Source organism: Notothenia rossii (genome assembly GCF_949606895.1).
Source record: "Notothenia rossii genome assembly, chromosome: 7".
In the NCBI taxonomy this organism is placed as follows: Eukaryota; Metazoa; Chordata; class Actinopteri; order Perciformes; family Nototheniidae; genus Notothenia; species Notothenia rossii.
Genome location: NC_136905.1, coordinates 64559909 through 64577184, shown reverse-complemented (window position 1 = coordinate 64577184; position 17276 = coordinate 64559909). Strand labels below are relative to the sequence as shown.

Here is a 17276-nt window from a genome sequence, read left to right as displayed (position 1 = left end):
TGACACAAGAACACCACTCTACCTTCCCTTCTGAATGAGAGCTACAAGATTAATCTATTTGCAAGGCAGCTGAGGGAAGAGAGGAGCAACCATAGGGACCAACATGAGGAGAATAGAAGGGTAACAGTCACATGGTTAAGCTCAAATTTGACGGAGACCTAACCGTATCTTTTACATTTAGACAGCAACAATCAGGCATAGAAGAAAGTCAGGGACCCTTGGGTGCAACTGTACATCACCGCAAATGGGTTTGCTTACGCATAGAACTGCATTGCAGCATCTTAAATGTATCTGCAGATGATATGTGACGTGTAATGATGCCAGCTGATGAAAAAGTGAAAAAGGGTTCAGCAACGGAATGGGCTTCATGTCTTGAGGGAGCAGCAGAGCTGTCTTCATCTTTATGAGGATGTATCTGAGCCTATGGCAGCATTGGAGTAAGAGATACTTTCCATTTTGAAAACCATTATGGCTCTACAACCTCTGACAGTGAATTGATGAAGGAAACATGGAAAGCCTCTGTGTCTCTTTGCAAACCTCAACAGAATTACAGACACCGGCGGTCAACCATGTAGTCTGTTTGAAATCCGACAACTATCGGTCTGGCTTTCATCACCACCGTGTCATTACTGACTCCACTGGCCGTGCAATTTTCTGGATAGGCCCGGGCCAAAGCGCAAGATGGGTATCTTTCCATTACAGTGCCCCCCTCTCATCCATTATCCTCATCTGAAAGGTGTGTCTTGCTATTGATTTCCTCCACCTGCCAAAAGCTTGGTGAACAGCTGCTTGGTTGGACAGCCGCATTACTCATCCTGGACATTTAGCAGATATCAATAATCAGCTGTTTCCCTCTTCTCTATTTGGAATAACAAGGCTATACATCAGACCCAACAGTCACTTGCTTGCTGCCAAACTACTTGAGGCTCAGAACTCTTTCAGCCCTTATAAGGAGATTTGGTCTGTGGTTGGCCAAGAGTAGCAGGAGATGGGTCTATATGTTGGGACATTAGAAACAGGCCCAGCAGTGAAAGCCGATGCAGATTCCCCGCATGGTGTTTATGTCAGCTGTGATTACCCAGGCGTTCAGCTCATTAAGCTTTATGTCTGTCCATAGCCAAGCCATTACTGCCCTGAAACAACCTCTTGTTATACTGTGACACAGCACTTTGGGAACACACACACATGTGACATGCTCATCGATCAAGCTAAAGACTACGTCCTTGGGCAACCTTGAGTGTGTCTGTGTGAGCGACACACACACACAGGTGCGAGTGGATTGTTGTGTTAGCTCAGGCACTCTGAAGGTTTGAGGTGTTTGATGATAGCACAGTAGCAGAGATAACGCCAGTTAAAGCGCTGGGGCATTAACTACTCCCTGACCTTGAGGAGACTGAGGTCACTCGCTCCATTAGGAGGGACAACTTTCCCATGACACCCCCATAAATCTCTGAAAGAATCCGCTGAATGTTCTGCAGAGAGCATAAAACCAGACTTTAAATAGCCTTTTAGCAGTTTATTACCTGGCCAGCTAAAACATCTTATCTACCTGGGATTAAAGATTCTGAGAATTCTGGGAGCTTTTCCTTTTTCTATCCACTCTCCGACAGCTGGAATGTATAGGGTAAGATGGTCTTACTTATATCAAATATGGAAAGAAAATAGGATACTCTGGAATGTTTCAGGAATGAGCCTCTTTTTGGAAAACTCTTAGGCAAATGAAAGAGGAGCTGCCCCACAACCAGCCACATCAACATCCATCATAAGCTGGAGGGACAAATCGTGACACCAAATAGTCTTGATAGTTCAACAGTCTTTACTTTCCATAACGTACCCGAGGGCACCCAGATGACCAAAATCAGGCTACAATGGACGGTGATCAAATTTCTCCTGATGTGTCCGCACCACATCCTTCTGGTCATGTCTGTGTGACACAGGTAATGTGCTTATGTTACACATCCATGGGCTTATATCCTGAGTAACATCAATAAAGAACTGACAATCTCATCAAATTGCGCTCTCCTATATATATCAAAACCATTTTCACTGGTTCAAGCAGATTATCTCCCACACGCTCCTGAATGGTGTCTTATCGGCTTACGTGTTGGGTATTGGGGGATGTATTGGACGTTCGCCGGCAGCACCTGATCATATGGCTCCTGTGGCCTGCACCAACCAATGCCCTTGACCCCAATACCATGCCTGCTGTCACCCCTGTCCCTCCCTGGTGGCGTTACCTCCTTCGTGGACAGAATCACAGGGTCTTTTAACTGCTACAATTGATCTCCAGTCCCAGCTCATCACTGACCCATGATAACCTTGTTATTATGCCCCACAGGGGAAAGACACACTAAGGGAAAGTGTCTCCCTTTGGAACTGACAAATGACTTTTTCTTCCCTTCATTGGAGCAGGTGTCTCTCATATTGTGCCTGTCAGCAGGAGATATATTCCTCCCGCTTTGTTTTTAATGTATCTCTCTGTCGGGGTATCTCAGGCTCTGACAGGGAGTGAATGTACGAGAGTATAATAAGAGCAGTAACAGTAAATCTCTGCCAAACTACACTGCACCCATTTCCTGATGAGACGCAAACGTAAATGACTGACCATCTTTACCTCCCCCCACCTCCCTCCCTATTCCCCAATCAATCTCTAATCAATTACTTGCAATCACTGTCAGTTAGTGTTATGGGCTACAAGACCAAGGCTAGCAGGAGGTTACTGCCGATCAAGGGGCAACTGGCAGGTCTGACAAATAAAAAGTAAATGTCTTAAACTTGATTTGCTGAATGTCTAGCATGAGTTTATAGTGTCGATCGCTAGTTTCAGGTATTTTTTCAATACAGCATGAAGTAAATTATGGTCCTGTTCAGCTTAAAATAGACAATAAAAGAGGGCCTCCTTTGGGGATAGGCTACGTCGTCAGTGTTTGATGGTGCAACAAGACACTATAAGGAGCAGGATGTTCATTTTATACGTTAATACATCCAGCTCTAAGTCTGTTATTCATTTGCCAAAAATAGCATCCCAATTAATATCACAGTCAACTAGTTAACTTCTAGAACGATACATGCTACATGTCTGGCAGTGGCTCAGTCAGTAGGGGCTTGGACTGTGAGCCGTAGGGTTGCCGGTTCAAGTCCCCGAACAGACCTAAATATGGAGTGTAGACTACTACTTGGAGAGGTCCCACTTCCTGGGCTCTGCCATGGTGCCCTTGAGCAAGGCAACGGACATCCCCATTCCCCCCTCACTCCCATTGCTCCCCGAGCGCTGTACAATAGCTGCCCACTGCTCCTATACGATATACGATATTACTTTATTAGTCAGACCAAGTCTGAAATTTGACTTGTGTCACAGCAGCTCCATTTCCAACTCCAACATAGACACATATCCAGACACAAATACATGAAACACAATCATATACCTATACAACTAGGATGGGTTAAATGCAGAGGCCAAATTTCCCTGTGTGTGCTGTGTGCTCTGCATGTGTGCTCTGCATGTGTGCCCATTAAAGAGGGCTTCATCCCTCCCATTCTATCTATTCTATGCACATTGAAAACCAAGATAGCGTTAGCATTAGCTTGTAATCTAGTGTTTGCCATGGTGGTCTCTTTTCTAAATATGGTCACTTTTGGCAGGAAAAAACCCAGACAGCCAAAAAGCAGTGAATACAGCCAAACCAATGGGTGATTGCGATGGATATGTCCACTCCTTATTTACAGTCTTTGATGCACACTCAAAGAGGCAGGTTGTTCAAGGTAAGCAGATCAATGCTGGCTGTCTCAGCAGACCACTGGAGATGAGGTCAGTGCTGCTCTGCTAACACAGTAAGGCAGTTTAAGATCAATTAAAGCAGTGATCAGAGGGGGGGAAACATTGCTGGCTCAATGTGAAACAAGGAAAGCTGGCAGTCTGAGTAAGTGCAATGCTACTGACAGTGTGATGATAAAAGATGTGAAGGCTGGCTAGAGGTCTACGTTAGCAAATGGGGTGAGATTTAAAAGTGGCAGCCGCTGTCTTTGTAGTTTATGGTCGTTCATCTAAAGAAGTTATCTGCATAACGGACATGACGTTTTCAGATTATCATCCAATCTCTAAAATACAGTGGACAGGTGAATATATGCAATGAAACACAATGTAAAGTTCTTACAATTTTTGTAATTGTTTAGCAATCTATTGATATCTGTACATTTTCAAATCAAAACATACTTTCTGAAAAACATGACAATGTTTTTGATAACTCTTCTTGAAGTTGTACATACCTTTATCCAAAATCACAATTTGACCTGGAACGACAAACTTGTACACAATGCACTTGGTTGTTAGCTTTTATCAATATCTGTGTGTATGTGTTCTATCTCATCCAGCAATGTAAATGTGTATTTCCCTCAAAAATATGCCCCATTATGAAAGATGAAAATACTCCAGCTTTCTTTTTATTCTTACTTTCAATATTTTAAATTTGACTCTCAAGTGTCCACATGTCACTCTGGAGCCAAGAATGAAATTTAAATAACCCCAGATTCAACACTTTACCCCGTCTGCTGAATTATTCAACAACTCACAAAGATGTTCATGCCCATGACCCAGTGCTGGTTCTAAAGGTGGTGTTTTTTATGTAACCATGTTTTGATAAACTGAAGAAGGACAAGAGTGGGAATTGGGGGCACGAGATAGAAGGGGTGGGTTATAAATAGGTCAATCAAAAAAAAGTGCAACATGCTGCAATGATGCTCCATGACAACACAGCTGCAATGGCAGATGGAGAAACTGAAAACTGGAGCAAAATGACAAACAAATAATGCAACACACCAAAACTAAGTGAACACAAAACTGACTGACTGATATGAATGGGAAGGCCGACCTGTAGCTAGAGGACCTTCACTATTGTTGCGAACATCCCCTTTCCTCATGTGTCAATAGCCAGGTTTCCATCCATATAATTTGGAAAATTGTAACCACATTTAGAAAATTTAGAAAAATAATTAATGCTTGCTTATATCCACTCGCTAAATGAGATTATTATGACTCAAGGAAAGTAATAGGTGGCTTTTGCCTTGTTAGAAAAAGAAAACATGTCTAGATTGAATAAGGATAGGTGGTAATCGTGCAAAGATTGAATGGTCAAAGGTAGGTTTGATAATTTTGCCAATCAACAGTAAACATCTAGACATAAACAACAAACTTTGCAGAAAAAGAGAGCGCAACCACGCAGGGAAAAGCAAGACTGAAAAACATAACATAACAGTTCTATTGGTTTGATTTATTAATATGAAGAAGGTTACATCAGATCTGTGTGGAGCATTGGGGAGGGTGTTTGTTATCTGCTGCTGCTTTTAATCTCTTCAGCAGAGCAGTAGCTTCAGTAGAAGCGTAAACCATTTTTGTGAGATAATTCATTTTTTTTCTAATTTTCAATTTGGTTTCTTTATTGCGCAAAGGAAAAGAGGTAAACGTGAGGCATCCATTCACTCTTTGCCGCTGTAAAAAAAAACTGGACTAAGATCGCTGTGGAGAAGGGACAGGAAATACAAACAGTAGATCCCATAGTACTTCTTAGAATAAATGTTTGTGTGAACATGTTAGTGGTGCTCTAATCCTAATTGAAACAGACATGTTACTGTGCACGGCTTTGTTCTTCTGTGTGAGTGCAATGCATTGTAATCCAAATCAATAAAAGTGAACAACAGAAGTGAGCTAGCTGCCTTTTTTGTTTTAGAGCAAAAGGAACTCTGGAGTCAATGAACCCATCCCACATGCCTCATTAAAACACAATGGCTCCATATCGACTTTAGACAGCTCTCTACCATCTCTGCCCTCCATTCCGGACTGTGTGTGTGTGTGTGTGTGTGTGTGTGTGTGTGTGTGTGTGTGTGTGTGTGTGTGTGTGTGTGTGTGTGTGTGTGTGTGTGTGTGTGTGTGTGTGTGTGTGTGTGTGTGTATGTATGTATGTATGTGTGTGTGTGTGTGTGTGTGTGTGTGTGTGTGTGTGTGTGTGTGTGTGTGTGTGTGTGTGTGTGTGTGTGTGTGTGTGTGTGTGTGTGTGTTGGGAGGATGGGTGTGGTTAATTGTCCAGGAGGGCAATTGCTCGGTCAAGGATTGACTCCTTCGACAGCTGTGATGAGCGTGCCCGTAGTGTTGAGCTGAGGAACTAGACAGACCCCAAATGCACACAAACATGGTGGTTATACACAAACTAACACATGCTCTGACTTAAAAAAAAAAACATATTGATGTTACTCAGCATAACGGCTGAACAATCTATGAAGGGAGATTAGTGATGTGTTAGTAATGGCACTACTGCTTCCACACAGATAAAAACATCTTTAAAATATAGAGGCACTTCCATTGGTAAAATATGATTGCTACTCATTTTCCAGTTAGTTTGATTTTGTAGCAATCTATGACAGACGTAACAACAATACAAACTCAGTGTCATTAAGCTCATTATGTCTAGACAGTGAAAACGCCATTGAACAGCCAACTCTTATGTGTTCCTCTCCTGGATAAGATTATTTAGTGCGTCTGCCACCATTTAATTCAAGAGATTGATATCTGATGTCTGAGTCATGTATACAGGCTGGGGGTGGATAACCCTCAAAGCTCTCTCTTTCGTTTCTCCCCTCCCCCCAGCCCACGCTGGACCGCCCGCTGTGGCACAGCGGGGCTGCCAGGACATACTTAACACCAAGCACAGTCTCTCCACAAACCTCTTCTCTTCCCCATCCCCCTCTGATCCCATCCCCCACCCAATCTGCATTACAATGAAGATGGTAGAGAGGGGGTTTGAATAAAAAAAACTGACGGGGGCTCAGTGAGAGTGCTGATGATCTCACAGTCCAAGAAGAAGAAAAAAAAGCCCCAGCTAGCAGACAAACTAGAATTAAGCTAATGAGTGTGTGTGTGTGTGTGTGTGTGTGTGTGTGTGTGTGTGTGTGTGTGTGTGTGTGTGTGTGTGTGTGTGTGTGTGTGTGTGTGTGTGTGTGTGTGTGTGTGTGTGTGTGTGTGTGTGTGTGTGTGTGTGTGTGTGGCGGCGGTGGGGGGTAAATACATGTGCATGTGGTTGCATGCAAGTGGTTGTTCTCGTATATGTGTCTTTGTGTATACAAAACAAATGCCACTTATGGTGCCAGCTATTTCTTAGCAGCAGGGGAGATGTCTGTGCTGCCTAATATCGCCCAGGCGCTTTTCTAATATGTAGGAATGCAAAGCTGCCATGAATTACAGCCCATTATGTTTTTATTGGTCTGGAGTGTGTCGTGCAATCTGTGCTTATATTTCCAGGTCATTACACCGAATTCACCAGGGATAATTGATTGGCCAGTCTGTCAAAGGGCATTTAATGTTTTTGACATGTATTTGATAAATGTTGGCGACAATGGCCCTGTTGATATTGAAAGGTCCTTCAGGGGTTCTATAAACTGTATCCTACGGTTGTGTACATATAGCACCGATTTCTAATTAGGCAAACTTTAGAGATGATACTCTGAACATACACTTTCACAACAGAATGTGTTTAGAAAGAATCATGATGCACAATGTTGGAGTTTTCCGACTGATAAGAGGACGAGGATTTGGCTGTTTTTCTGTTGCTCAGGTAAGACCGTGCTGGCAGAGATTTCAATATAAAAAAAAAACCTTCAAATGCCATTGTGAAAATATGTTATTTTCTTGAATTATTCATTTTTTTACTTTACATCCACATCAGTCTGCTAAGGTGTAGGCCTACTTCCCTTCTGCTTCAGCATGTTGTATCTCACATTGTGGGAAGAAGAGAGCAACAGCAAGAATGCGTGGGAGGGTTGAAGAGGAAGAGCAGGCTGTGAAAAAGATGAATGAGATGATGGCACACTGACCTAGTAACGCTGCAGTGCCGATGGCAGCAGGGATGAGCTGCCTTACTACTATATGCCTCTGTTTGACACACACACACACACACACACACACACACACACACACACACACACACACACACACACACACACACACACACACACACACACACACACACACACACACACACACACACACACACACACACACACACACACACACACACACACACACACACACACACACACACACACACACGTTCCTGCCTGGCCCCTATATCTGCTTTACTCATCAACGCTTTCTCAACTTCTTAACCCCTCACCCTCTCCTTTAGCTTGTCTCGCCATCTTTTTAATCCCTCCCTGCCGTTTTACCTGGCTCGTGTGTTATGACCAGTGACCACAGATGGAAACACAGTATTGCTGGGTGAATTTGTAATGGCCCGAGCGTTGATGCCAGAAACACACACAAGCAGAGGCAAAACTGAGAGAAAGAATGTATAATGAGGAAGAAAAAATTGAGTTTGACGGAAAGATGGTGAGGGTAAAGGTTAAAAGGAAATCACGCTTCATTTCCCGGCGGTCACAGCGGTTGAGAGCCTCAACTGCTTAAATTGTGGGAGGCCAAGTCATCTTAAATAAACAAGCCCCAGATGATAAGGCAAACTAAAACAAGGCCAAAGCCATATCCTCTTCCATTGGGTTCCCACCAAACCACGCCCCCCCCTAGTAACATCAGCCGGAGACGTTGATAGAACCAGTAGTTGCCATGGTAACCAGCTCTGTGGCATGTCTGCACACACGCAAAGATGTTGGGAGGGGTGTGTCACGTCATATCTGCCACCTTCGCCACAGAAAGACAGAACGGGGGGGATGAGTGTGAGGGAAGGCTATTAAACACATCAACATTGTTAATGTTGGTGCTTTGGGAGGTTGTGAAGCTCCTCCGTAATGCAAACAACTATTTTATCAATGAGGCCAGTCAAACATGCAAGCTTGGATAATCATCGGACATCCAGCCACTATCCCTCTCTCCTCTTCTTTTTACTGAGAGCCAGGAGATAGACAGATACATCTGCACACAAGCCCCCGGCCAAGATGGCTGCCATGTGCAAGCTTTGTGGTTGCCTGCTGGTCATGGCCTTTTTGCAGTCAATAAGCCAGTTGATCGAATTAATTAGCATTACAAAGGGCTTTCTTTTAAGTCTACGCATCGCTATTCATGGCTGCAAAGAGGGCTGTGCACCTGATTCTCCTTGTAATTAGGTGCTTGGCAATGCAAATGAGATGTTTACACCAGACTTAATCAGACAAGTAAAATCAAATGTACTTCTTTGCTAGGATACAAATTCTGAACATTGTGAAATGCAATTCCTTTAACAAATGGTTTTGTCACTATATTTGGATGCACTTTCTGGCAATCTTTTTTCCCTAAAATATTTCTCATTGTAAAAGCAGTTTATGACTGCCTCATAGAATGGCATTGCATAAGGTTTGGAGGTATTTGGGCTGTGCAAAACCATAGGAAACACACAGGAAGCCTGCAATCTTGTTTGTGTGATTGTGTATGCATGAATTGCCGAGGAACCCTGGGAAATTACATATTCATCACGCTGATATGCTTAAGTAATCTGTTCAAGGTGACTGTCTCAAAGATAACTTTTCTTCCCCTGAAGCAAAAGGAACCCCAGAGACATGTTTCTGATTCCTCTCCCTCGCTCTCAGCCTCCTCTCTCCTTTTGCCTCTCTTTCTACTTGTGATGCTCATCAGTTGGCTCGCTGAGAGAGAGACAATGAAGGCTTTTAGCAGGATTTGAGAGCTCATCCTGTGTCAGGGCATGAAAAATGGGCTTCTACACAAACGTGGGCATTGACTAGCTTGGAGGGAGAAAAGTGTCTGAAGACGAGAAGAAGCACCATGTTAAACGTGACACAAATAACAGATTGTGTCATTTTCCCAGTGCGTGTAATGCAAGTTTTTAAGACTTTTAAATACTCACACAATTAAAGCTGTGTCTGCACTTATGTAGAATATTTTTCTACAACACTATTCTTCACAAGAGTAAAATTTGAAAAAATCCTACCAATCTCACCCTACACTAAATGTGGCTGCGGCCAAAAGACAGTTAGCTTAGATTATTTTAGCACAAAGGCTGATGTAATGGGTAAAACAGCTAGCCTGCCTCTAACAAAAGGGTAACACATCGACCAATAACCCTAAAACTGATCAAATAACTAGTTAGATATTGCTTTTAATCGTGTAAAAGAACGGAAGTGTAAAAACACTGTTAGCTATTTATTGTTGTTATACAAAGCTAAGCTAATCAGCTACTGCGTAGACACGGAGCCGTTTGGCCCCCCAGAGCGTTGCATCCGCAGATCTACCCACCTTGGGACCCGTTATCGTTATCGTTATCTTCGTTTCCCTGCCGCCCTCGTGTGGCCGAACCGCCTATAACTGTAGCGGATAAGACCCGTTTCATCTCTGTGTGGCTGCAGCCTGGGTCCTTGGGTGATAAACCTGAGGTTAACCAAGTGTCTCAATGGAGACTTGGAAGCCCTGCTGGGAAGAAATCTCTTTCTTGTGCTGATCAAACCAGGAACATCCCTTTGAAATCTGACAACCTTAATGTATAGACCTCATCAGAATGAAGGCCCGAGTCAGACGTCCCAAATCAGAGAGCGAAGAGGAATTCCAAAGCCATGATTGTGCTATGAATGTGCTGGATGGTGAGATGTGGAGGTTTAAAACATATTTAAAACATGTTGTTCTCTTTCTTGACTCAGTTTAGGAGAATTCAGATTCGGAACCCCTGAGGGTGTACTCCACTGTTGGAAGCTCAGCCCACTGAATAGATGGAGATCATTCTCTGGGTGGCATTATGCATGCCTTGCATACCACTGCTGTGACATGTTTGTGTGTCTCTGTGTGTGGAGGGGGTCGTTCTGTGTGCCATCGGATTGGTGGAAACAATGACAGAAAGACGAAGAGAGAGAGAGAGAGAGAGAGAGAGAGAGAGAGAGAGAGAGAGAGCTACAAAGCGGAGCCTCAGAAGAACACTTTAATAAGAGGATATCATAAATTCCACTTGATGAAGTCCCATAAAGATGACAAGCGGCAGAGTGCCATTTTGTTAACACGGGTTCATTTGTGGGATAAATGGGGGCCTTGTCGGTGGCAAAGAAGGGATAATTTGGTTAAGGCTGCCACAATTAAGAGTAATGGCTTGAAAACAAGGCATCTGGCGTATAGAGCATATATGACCCTGTGTTGATGACTGGCCAGTCTTCATAACTCAGCTTAAAACATATAACCCCTGACCTTGCTGATCACAAGAAGAGCTTTGGGCTCCCAAATAGTGCAGTGTCATTGCTGCGATTGTGGGATTTGCTCGTCTGGCCAAGAGACCTCATTACTGTCTGACAGGCTGATTCACTGATGCCCTGTCTGTGTCGGTGACAAAGCAGCCCCAGTGCCATCGCAAGGTCTCCACTGAGCGCAGAGCTGGCCATGTGTTATGTAACAAGGTTACTCTTGGAAAGCCAGGCCTGTCACTCAAAATCCTTCGGAGGCCATTAAAGGATTTTTGGGATAAACTGTGATCTCTGCAAGAATAAAATAAACAGATGAAGTAATTGAAACTGTGAAAGACAGTATTAGACATGATAATACGTTTACATTATCTTCATAAGCAGGGGTGAATCTGTGAATGGAGTCTGGAAAACATGAGTTTAGAATAATCACTAGCAGAGCATGTAAAGGTAAAGAGTCTGTTTGCAACCCCTTATCTAAGGTATTTCTTAGAGGGGTGAGCAATTCAATTCGATAATGTTCCCTTCCAAGATTTGCTGATTTTTCTTAAAGAGCATCTTGCCGGTTTTTTTTTTTTCTACATTTATGCTTAAACTTACTTGAAAATTACAATTAAAAAATTGAATGTAGGATTTGATATGTTTTACGAGACATAAGGGCAGGAATTCAGAGGGAAAGGAGCAATTTTGAGCTCTGCTCTTAAAAACGGCTTGTTTTTAAGGTCATACGTCAAACGCATCATATTGCATCACAAAGGGTAAACATCTCCGCCCTCTGACCGCGGGTATAGGTAGTAGTTGCGTTGAGTTGAGCGGTTGTGTTTTAGTGAGCTGGTATTTTTTTGAGCTGGCATATCAACGGAGGCTCCACAACCTTTCTCCGCCAGATCGTCAAGTATCACCCGTATCTCGCGTCTCCCCTCCGATACACAGCACCGTAGTGTGGAGTTGCATTAGGTAACGCGAGATACGGCTGATACTTGCGCATTAGTTTCTGTTATGGATCAGTATCAACAGTCCTGCCAGTAACGTTACTATATTATCAATGCTACTTTAGTTATAGCCTGATATATGATAGCTAACTTCACAATGTTGTGATGTGACGTTAGCTAACATTCTGTAGCTAAAGCCGGTCACTCACCAAGATAGCTGCCCAGTTCTCCACTGGTTCTCCTCACACCACAGCACCACAATTTCTTTCTGATGGCCGTTATTTCTTCTAATCCTTGGCTGCTCCTGGTCTCTTGGACGCCTAGCAGACTCATAATTATAAGGTTGTGGTCCGTCATATGCATTAGAATATTCATGTTCAACTTCTTCTGTGTCCTCTGTGTCGAAACTAGCATTGGGATCCATGTTTATTAATATGTTACACCGGCCGCTCTCCCCCTTGTTTCCCCCATGTTACGTCACACGCGGGAGGTCACGTGCCGAGGCTTTTTTATGCGGAAGTGAACATTTCGTACAAACACGATGCCAGTTGTCACTGTAGTGTATATTTCTCTATATTTAAAAAAAAAATCTAGTGTATTCATCATTTTCCTACACATTTATTCACAGGTGTCTTTAACCTGGAAGTTGCTCTTTAAAGACTTGTAGAGGCAAAACTCTCTGGTATATTACAAGAAATAAGCCATAAAAAAAACTCAGAAGTCTTTTGTATTTCCATTTGTGGTCTAGAAACCACTAATCAGATGCTAAAACACGTTTATGGCGTGCATGCTGTGCTCACCAGTGGATTTATAGAATAATTTAAAATTTAAGGTATTGTTTTCCCATTATGGTGTCAATAAAATACTGGTATACATCATGATAACGAGATGGGGAATCTCAAGGGGGGTTTATCCCAACAAATAACATGTCTATTCTTCTCCATCATTATGAAGCTTAATCAGAGTAAATTGCCTGTGACCTGTAGGAGCTCAGGTTCTGGCAACAAGTGGGGATCAAGCAAATGAACAACGTTAAAAATACCCCAAAATATTGCAGACGTGAAACAGTGGAAAAAGTCTTGCTGAACATCCAGCTGAGCAGCAGACTGTTGCACTGACACAGGGCGAAGCAAGCCCATCCCCCGGCTGCATATTGGACAGAGCCCGGATGCCACGCCCATGGGAGGAGACTCCGGTCGATTTTGAGGCGCGGTTGAAATACTCACAGTCTCATCACTCACCGACATCCTTTAATTTGAGCTCAGCCGCCGTGGGGTCCACATAGACTGAAGGAGGATCTTCTCGTTTCCAAATCTACACAGCGAGAAGGAGATCTGGTCGGATTTTTCACTTCATTGGCAAGATCTTACCCATCCTACTGCTGGATCTTTAAATCTCAAAAACTAAGAGGTTTTTCTTTTTCGATTTTCTTTTTTTGTTCAAAACATCTAAAGGAGAAAAATGGGAGCCCAGTTGTCCAAGGGTGGAGTAGCTGCTGAGGGGAAAGCCGTCGTCGCCGACCCTGCTGCTGCCAAAGCCAACGGCCAGGTGAGTAAAGCAGGCCTGACAAGCCGAGCATCAGTGGGGAGCCACATGGCACCCAACGCCCACCGGCAGCATGGGTGCCACGGCGGGGCTCGTGGTAGCGATGGGTGCCGAGCTGTTGCTATTTCAGACTTTGCACCGAGAACAGAGCCAGTCCTCTGTTAGCAAAGCGACTTTAGAGCAGAGTTTGAATTAACTATAACAGGTTGTATGAACCCAGGGGACCTCCAGCAGAGAGCTACCGCCGAGAGGCTACGCTCGTGGCCGCTCAGCGCGCGCCAGACCAGCCTTTTGTTAATTTCGTCTGTCGATCTAAGGGGGGCAATTTACCCGCACATTTGATGCAGGGAAGGCAGGTTCGGGTCGAAATGTGTGTTCGGACCGTGTTCTCTCTCATGAGTTGACTGTAGCCGGGGAGGTAGTCGCTGTTCACGTCGAACAAAAGAGCGAGTCGCTGAGAGGCTGAAAAATGCTCTCTGCTGGAGGGGCATTTTGTGGTTTTGCAACAAAGCGCGAAGAGGTCTAAGCCCATATTTGAGATATGTATGCGTTTACTGTCAATTACATTCCGCTTGGTTAAACTCGGAGGGCAAAAATCACCGATACGATCGATGAATTGCTGGTTATTAGGAGAGTTAATCGAATTGCTTGCTTTTAGTCTGACCCTAAATCAGAAGATGCGTTATGGGATTGAAGAATAAAAACGCTCATCTGTTGATGCTCCCAATTTATAGACCCCTCCCCTCATTATAAGTGCAGTAGATGAATTGAATATGACTCTTGGCTCTGACAGTGGCTTTGTCTGCGCTGCCTGTATAGTGGGCATATTGAGCTGCAGCTCGGATGAGAGAAGGTTTCATGGGGATTCCTTTGTTCCTCAACTGGCTGGCTGTGTTGACGCTCAGATGCAGCACTACTGCCCCCATGTGTCTGCTCAGAGTCATACAAACAGCTGTTGAATTCCCCCTCTCTAAACTACTGTCATGGCAAGCAGCTTTCCTCAAGTATAACACGGATTAACTATTGGAGTAAATGGGCTAATGCTAATCTGTATGCCAGATCTCTTTAGATTTGTTTTTGAATGTTTTACAGTTGACCAGTTTATCCATCTGTATGTTTTGGAGATTTTCCATCCCCAGGGGCAATGTGTTGGTTTGACCCAGTTTGATTATGTGAACCCACAACTAATGAGACTTTTTCTTTGCAGGAGAACGGCCATGTTAAAACCAACGGCGATGTGTCAGCCAAACCCAGCGAGGAAGTGGCTGCCGCTGATGGAACTGGAACAGCCGAGCCAGCCAAGGAGGGAGAAAATGGCACCGGGGACGCCATCGAACCCGCTCCTGCCGCCGAGGGTGAGGTCGCCAAAGCAGAAGGTGATGCCGCCAAGGAGTGCAAGAAGAAGAAGAAGTTCTCCCTGAAGAACTCCTTCAAATTCAAGGGTATCTCGCTGAAGAAGACCAAGAAGGGAAGCGAGGAGGCCAAGGAGGAGGTGGCCTCCCCCACGACCGAGGAGAAGCCAGAGGAGAACGGCCACGCAGCCAAGGAAACCAAAGAGGAGACGCCGGCCGCCGAGGCCAAAGAGGAGGAGGAGGTCGCCGCCCCCGCTGCCGAGGCTGCACCCGAGGGAGAGGCCAAGGCTGCAGAGGAGGCCCCCACCACAGAGGCTGCCCCCGCCGAGGAGGCAGCCGCCCCCCCCGCCGAGGACACGACACCTGCAGCCTCTGAGGGCGAGGCCAAGGCAGAGTGACTGCGCCCCGCCACAGCACCTGAACTGATTTTCCAAGATTAAAGTATATAAATATATATATGAGAGACTTGTGCCACGTTCTTAAAGTTATAAACAAAACTAGAAGAGAAGACAAAGGATATATCACGTTTGCTGATTCAACCACCAGTTCACTGCCTTTTTATTAGTTCTTCGACAGACGGAATCTCACCGGGCCCTCTCATAATGAAAGCGTCGGCGTGTGTCGCCCCCTCATGGTACACACAGGGACAGGCGTGTGGCAAAGGTAATGGATTGGATGTGGAGCGAATCAGGAATACTGACTTATTTTCCCAATTCATGGAGAAGCATCCTTTTTAACAGCGTGGCAGCCCTATAACATTTTATTTTTCTTTCTCATCTTTTTGGGATCTAAAAAATTGTCACTGTTGCGGATCGAGACAGACCATCTCCTTCACTCGAAATGACTGTTATATGGACACATAAACCTTTCAAAAGATCTCATTAACTTTTAGAATTCTACATTCCTTTGTTTTAGCCCCAAATTTCAAGTATTTTGTCATGTATAGAAAAGTAAAAATCTAGGAAGGGGAGATGCAAAAAGAGCAATGTCTTTGTTCGTGCTTTTTGATTATTTTTCTGGCTAAAACCACATTCAAGCTTCTTGAGCATTGCAGTGTTCACATTTCAGAGTTTATGATGTTGGGGTTGTGTACAAAATGTGAGCTTTTTATCTGCAAACTGTCTCTGTAAATATGTTTTGGCCAATATTTTTGGTTCTCTTTTTATTTTGCTATCGTTTGAGGATGTTAATGGTTTTATTGTAACTTTTAATAAGGTTAAATAAATGTTCGATCCCCTCTGTCTGTGTCTCGCCTTGTGATTCTCACCTCAGGACACACTGAAGAAGCTGCGCCATACTATTTGTAGCCTTTCATTACATCACACATACACAAATACAAAACCGGTTGTATGAATAAATGAGGGATTTAAAAAGCCAAAATGCCTTGGATGAAAATAAATTTGAATACACCAGTGTGTAATACACATTAATTAGATTAGATGAGAAGTATAAACAAGCTTTATATAGTTCATTTGGCTAGATTATGAAAATTAAATAGCTTCTTAGGAAAGGAACACAAAGAATAGTGAGGAAAAAGTACAGTAAACATTTTTGCAAATGAATCTATACACATATATTTTCACAAGAGCCTCTGAACAGAAGATAAGAAGCTTTGAATAAAAATAAACCTGATCCAAATAACGAATGTGCAGGCGCACAGCTCCAGGCCCTGAAAAAACGTAACCGTTCCCTTTAATTACATTTATGTCAACAAATTTCACATAACTATTAGGCTAGTTGAGGGCAATAATATTAAGTGGAACCAACATTTGTTTTAATTAAACTTAAAGGTCCCATGACATGGCCATTTCTACTGATCATAGTTCCATTGTTGAGGTCTACTAGAATGAATGTATATTGCAATTTTTCAAAATCACGTTGGTTTCTCATACAGCATCTCTGTATAGTATGTGTATTCACCATAGACTGTATATATAAATGATAAATTATTGGTATTCACTCTCTGTCCTAAGGGGCTTGTTGGAGCTCCTGCCCCCCCCCCCCCCCCCCCCCCCCCCCCTTCCATTGAGCCCACTGTGCTCTGATTGGTCAACTCGTCCACTCTGTTCTGATGAGTCCACCACCGTTACAGCGGAACATCAGTGATTATGTGTTACAATGGCGTTTGTTAGCGGCCAGAAAATGACACCAGTAATGACAAACATGAGAGTGCTGCGTGGGGTCTGGGTGATAAAAAGCTACATAACACACAAGGGGACTGGTAATAACCGGAAAAGCATGTCATGGGACCCTTAATATTATTGCTTTCAATTAACTTAGTACAGTTATGTGAAATGTG

General features: G+C 43.7%; 1 protein-coding gene across 1 annotated transcript; it reads left to right on the top strand.

The window, feature by feature from the left end:
- Window positions 1-13318: 13318 nt before the first annotated feature.
- On the top strand, window positions 13319-16216 carry marcksl1a (MARCKS-like 1a). Its single transcript, XM_079692237.1, has 2 exons — window positions 13319-13628; window positions 14833-16216. The coding sequence occupies exons 1-2, from the start codon at window positions 13542-13544 to the stop codon at window positions 15373-15375; spliced, it is 630 nt and encodes a 209-aa protein (XP_079548363.1). The 5' UTR covers window positions 13319-13541; the 3' UTR covers window positions 15376-16216.
- Window positions 16217-17276: the final 1060 nt, after the last annotated feature.

Bases quoted from the DNA above. Each gene is read 5' to 3' on its own strand.
- marcksl1a (XM_079692237.1), top strand. From the start codon at position 13,542: ATGGGAGCCCAGTTGTCCAAGGGTGGAGTAGCTGCTGAGGGGAAAGCC. The intron at 13,629-14,832 runs GTGAGTAAAGCA...TTTTCTTTGCAG, and splicing joins CTGCCAAAGCCAACGGCCAG to GAGAACGGCCATGTTAAAAC.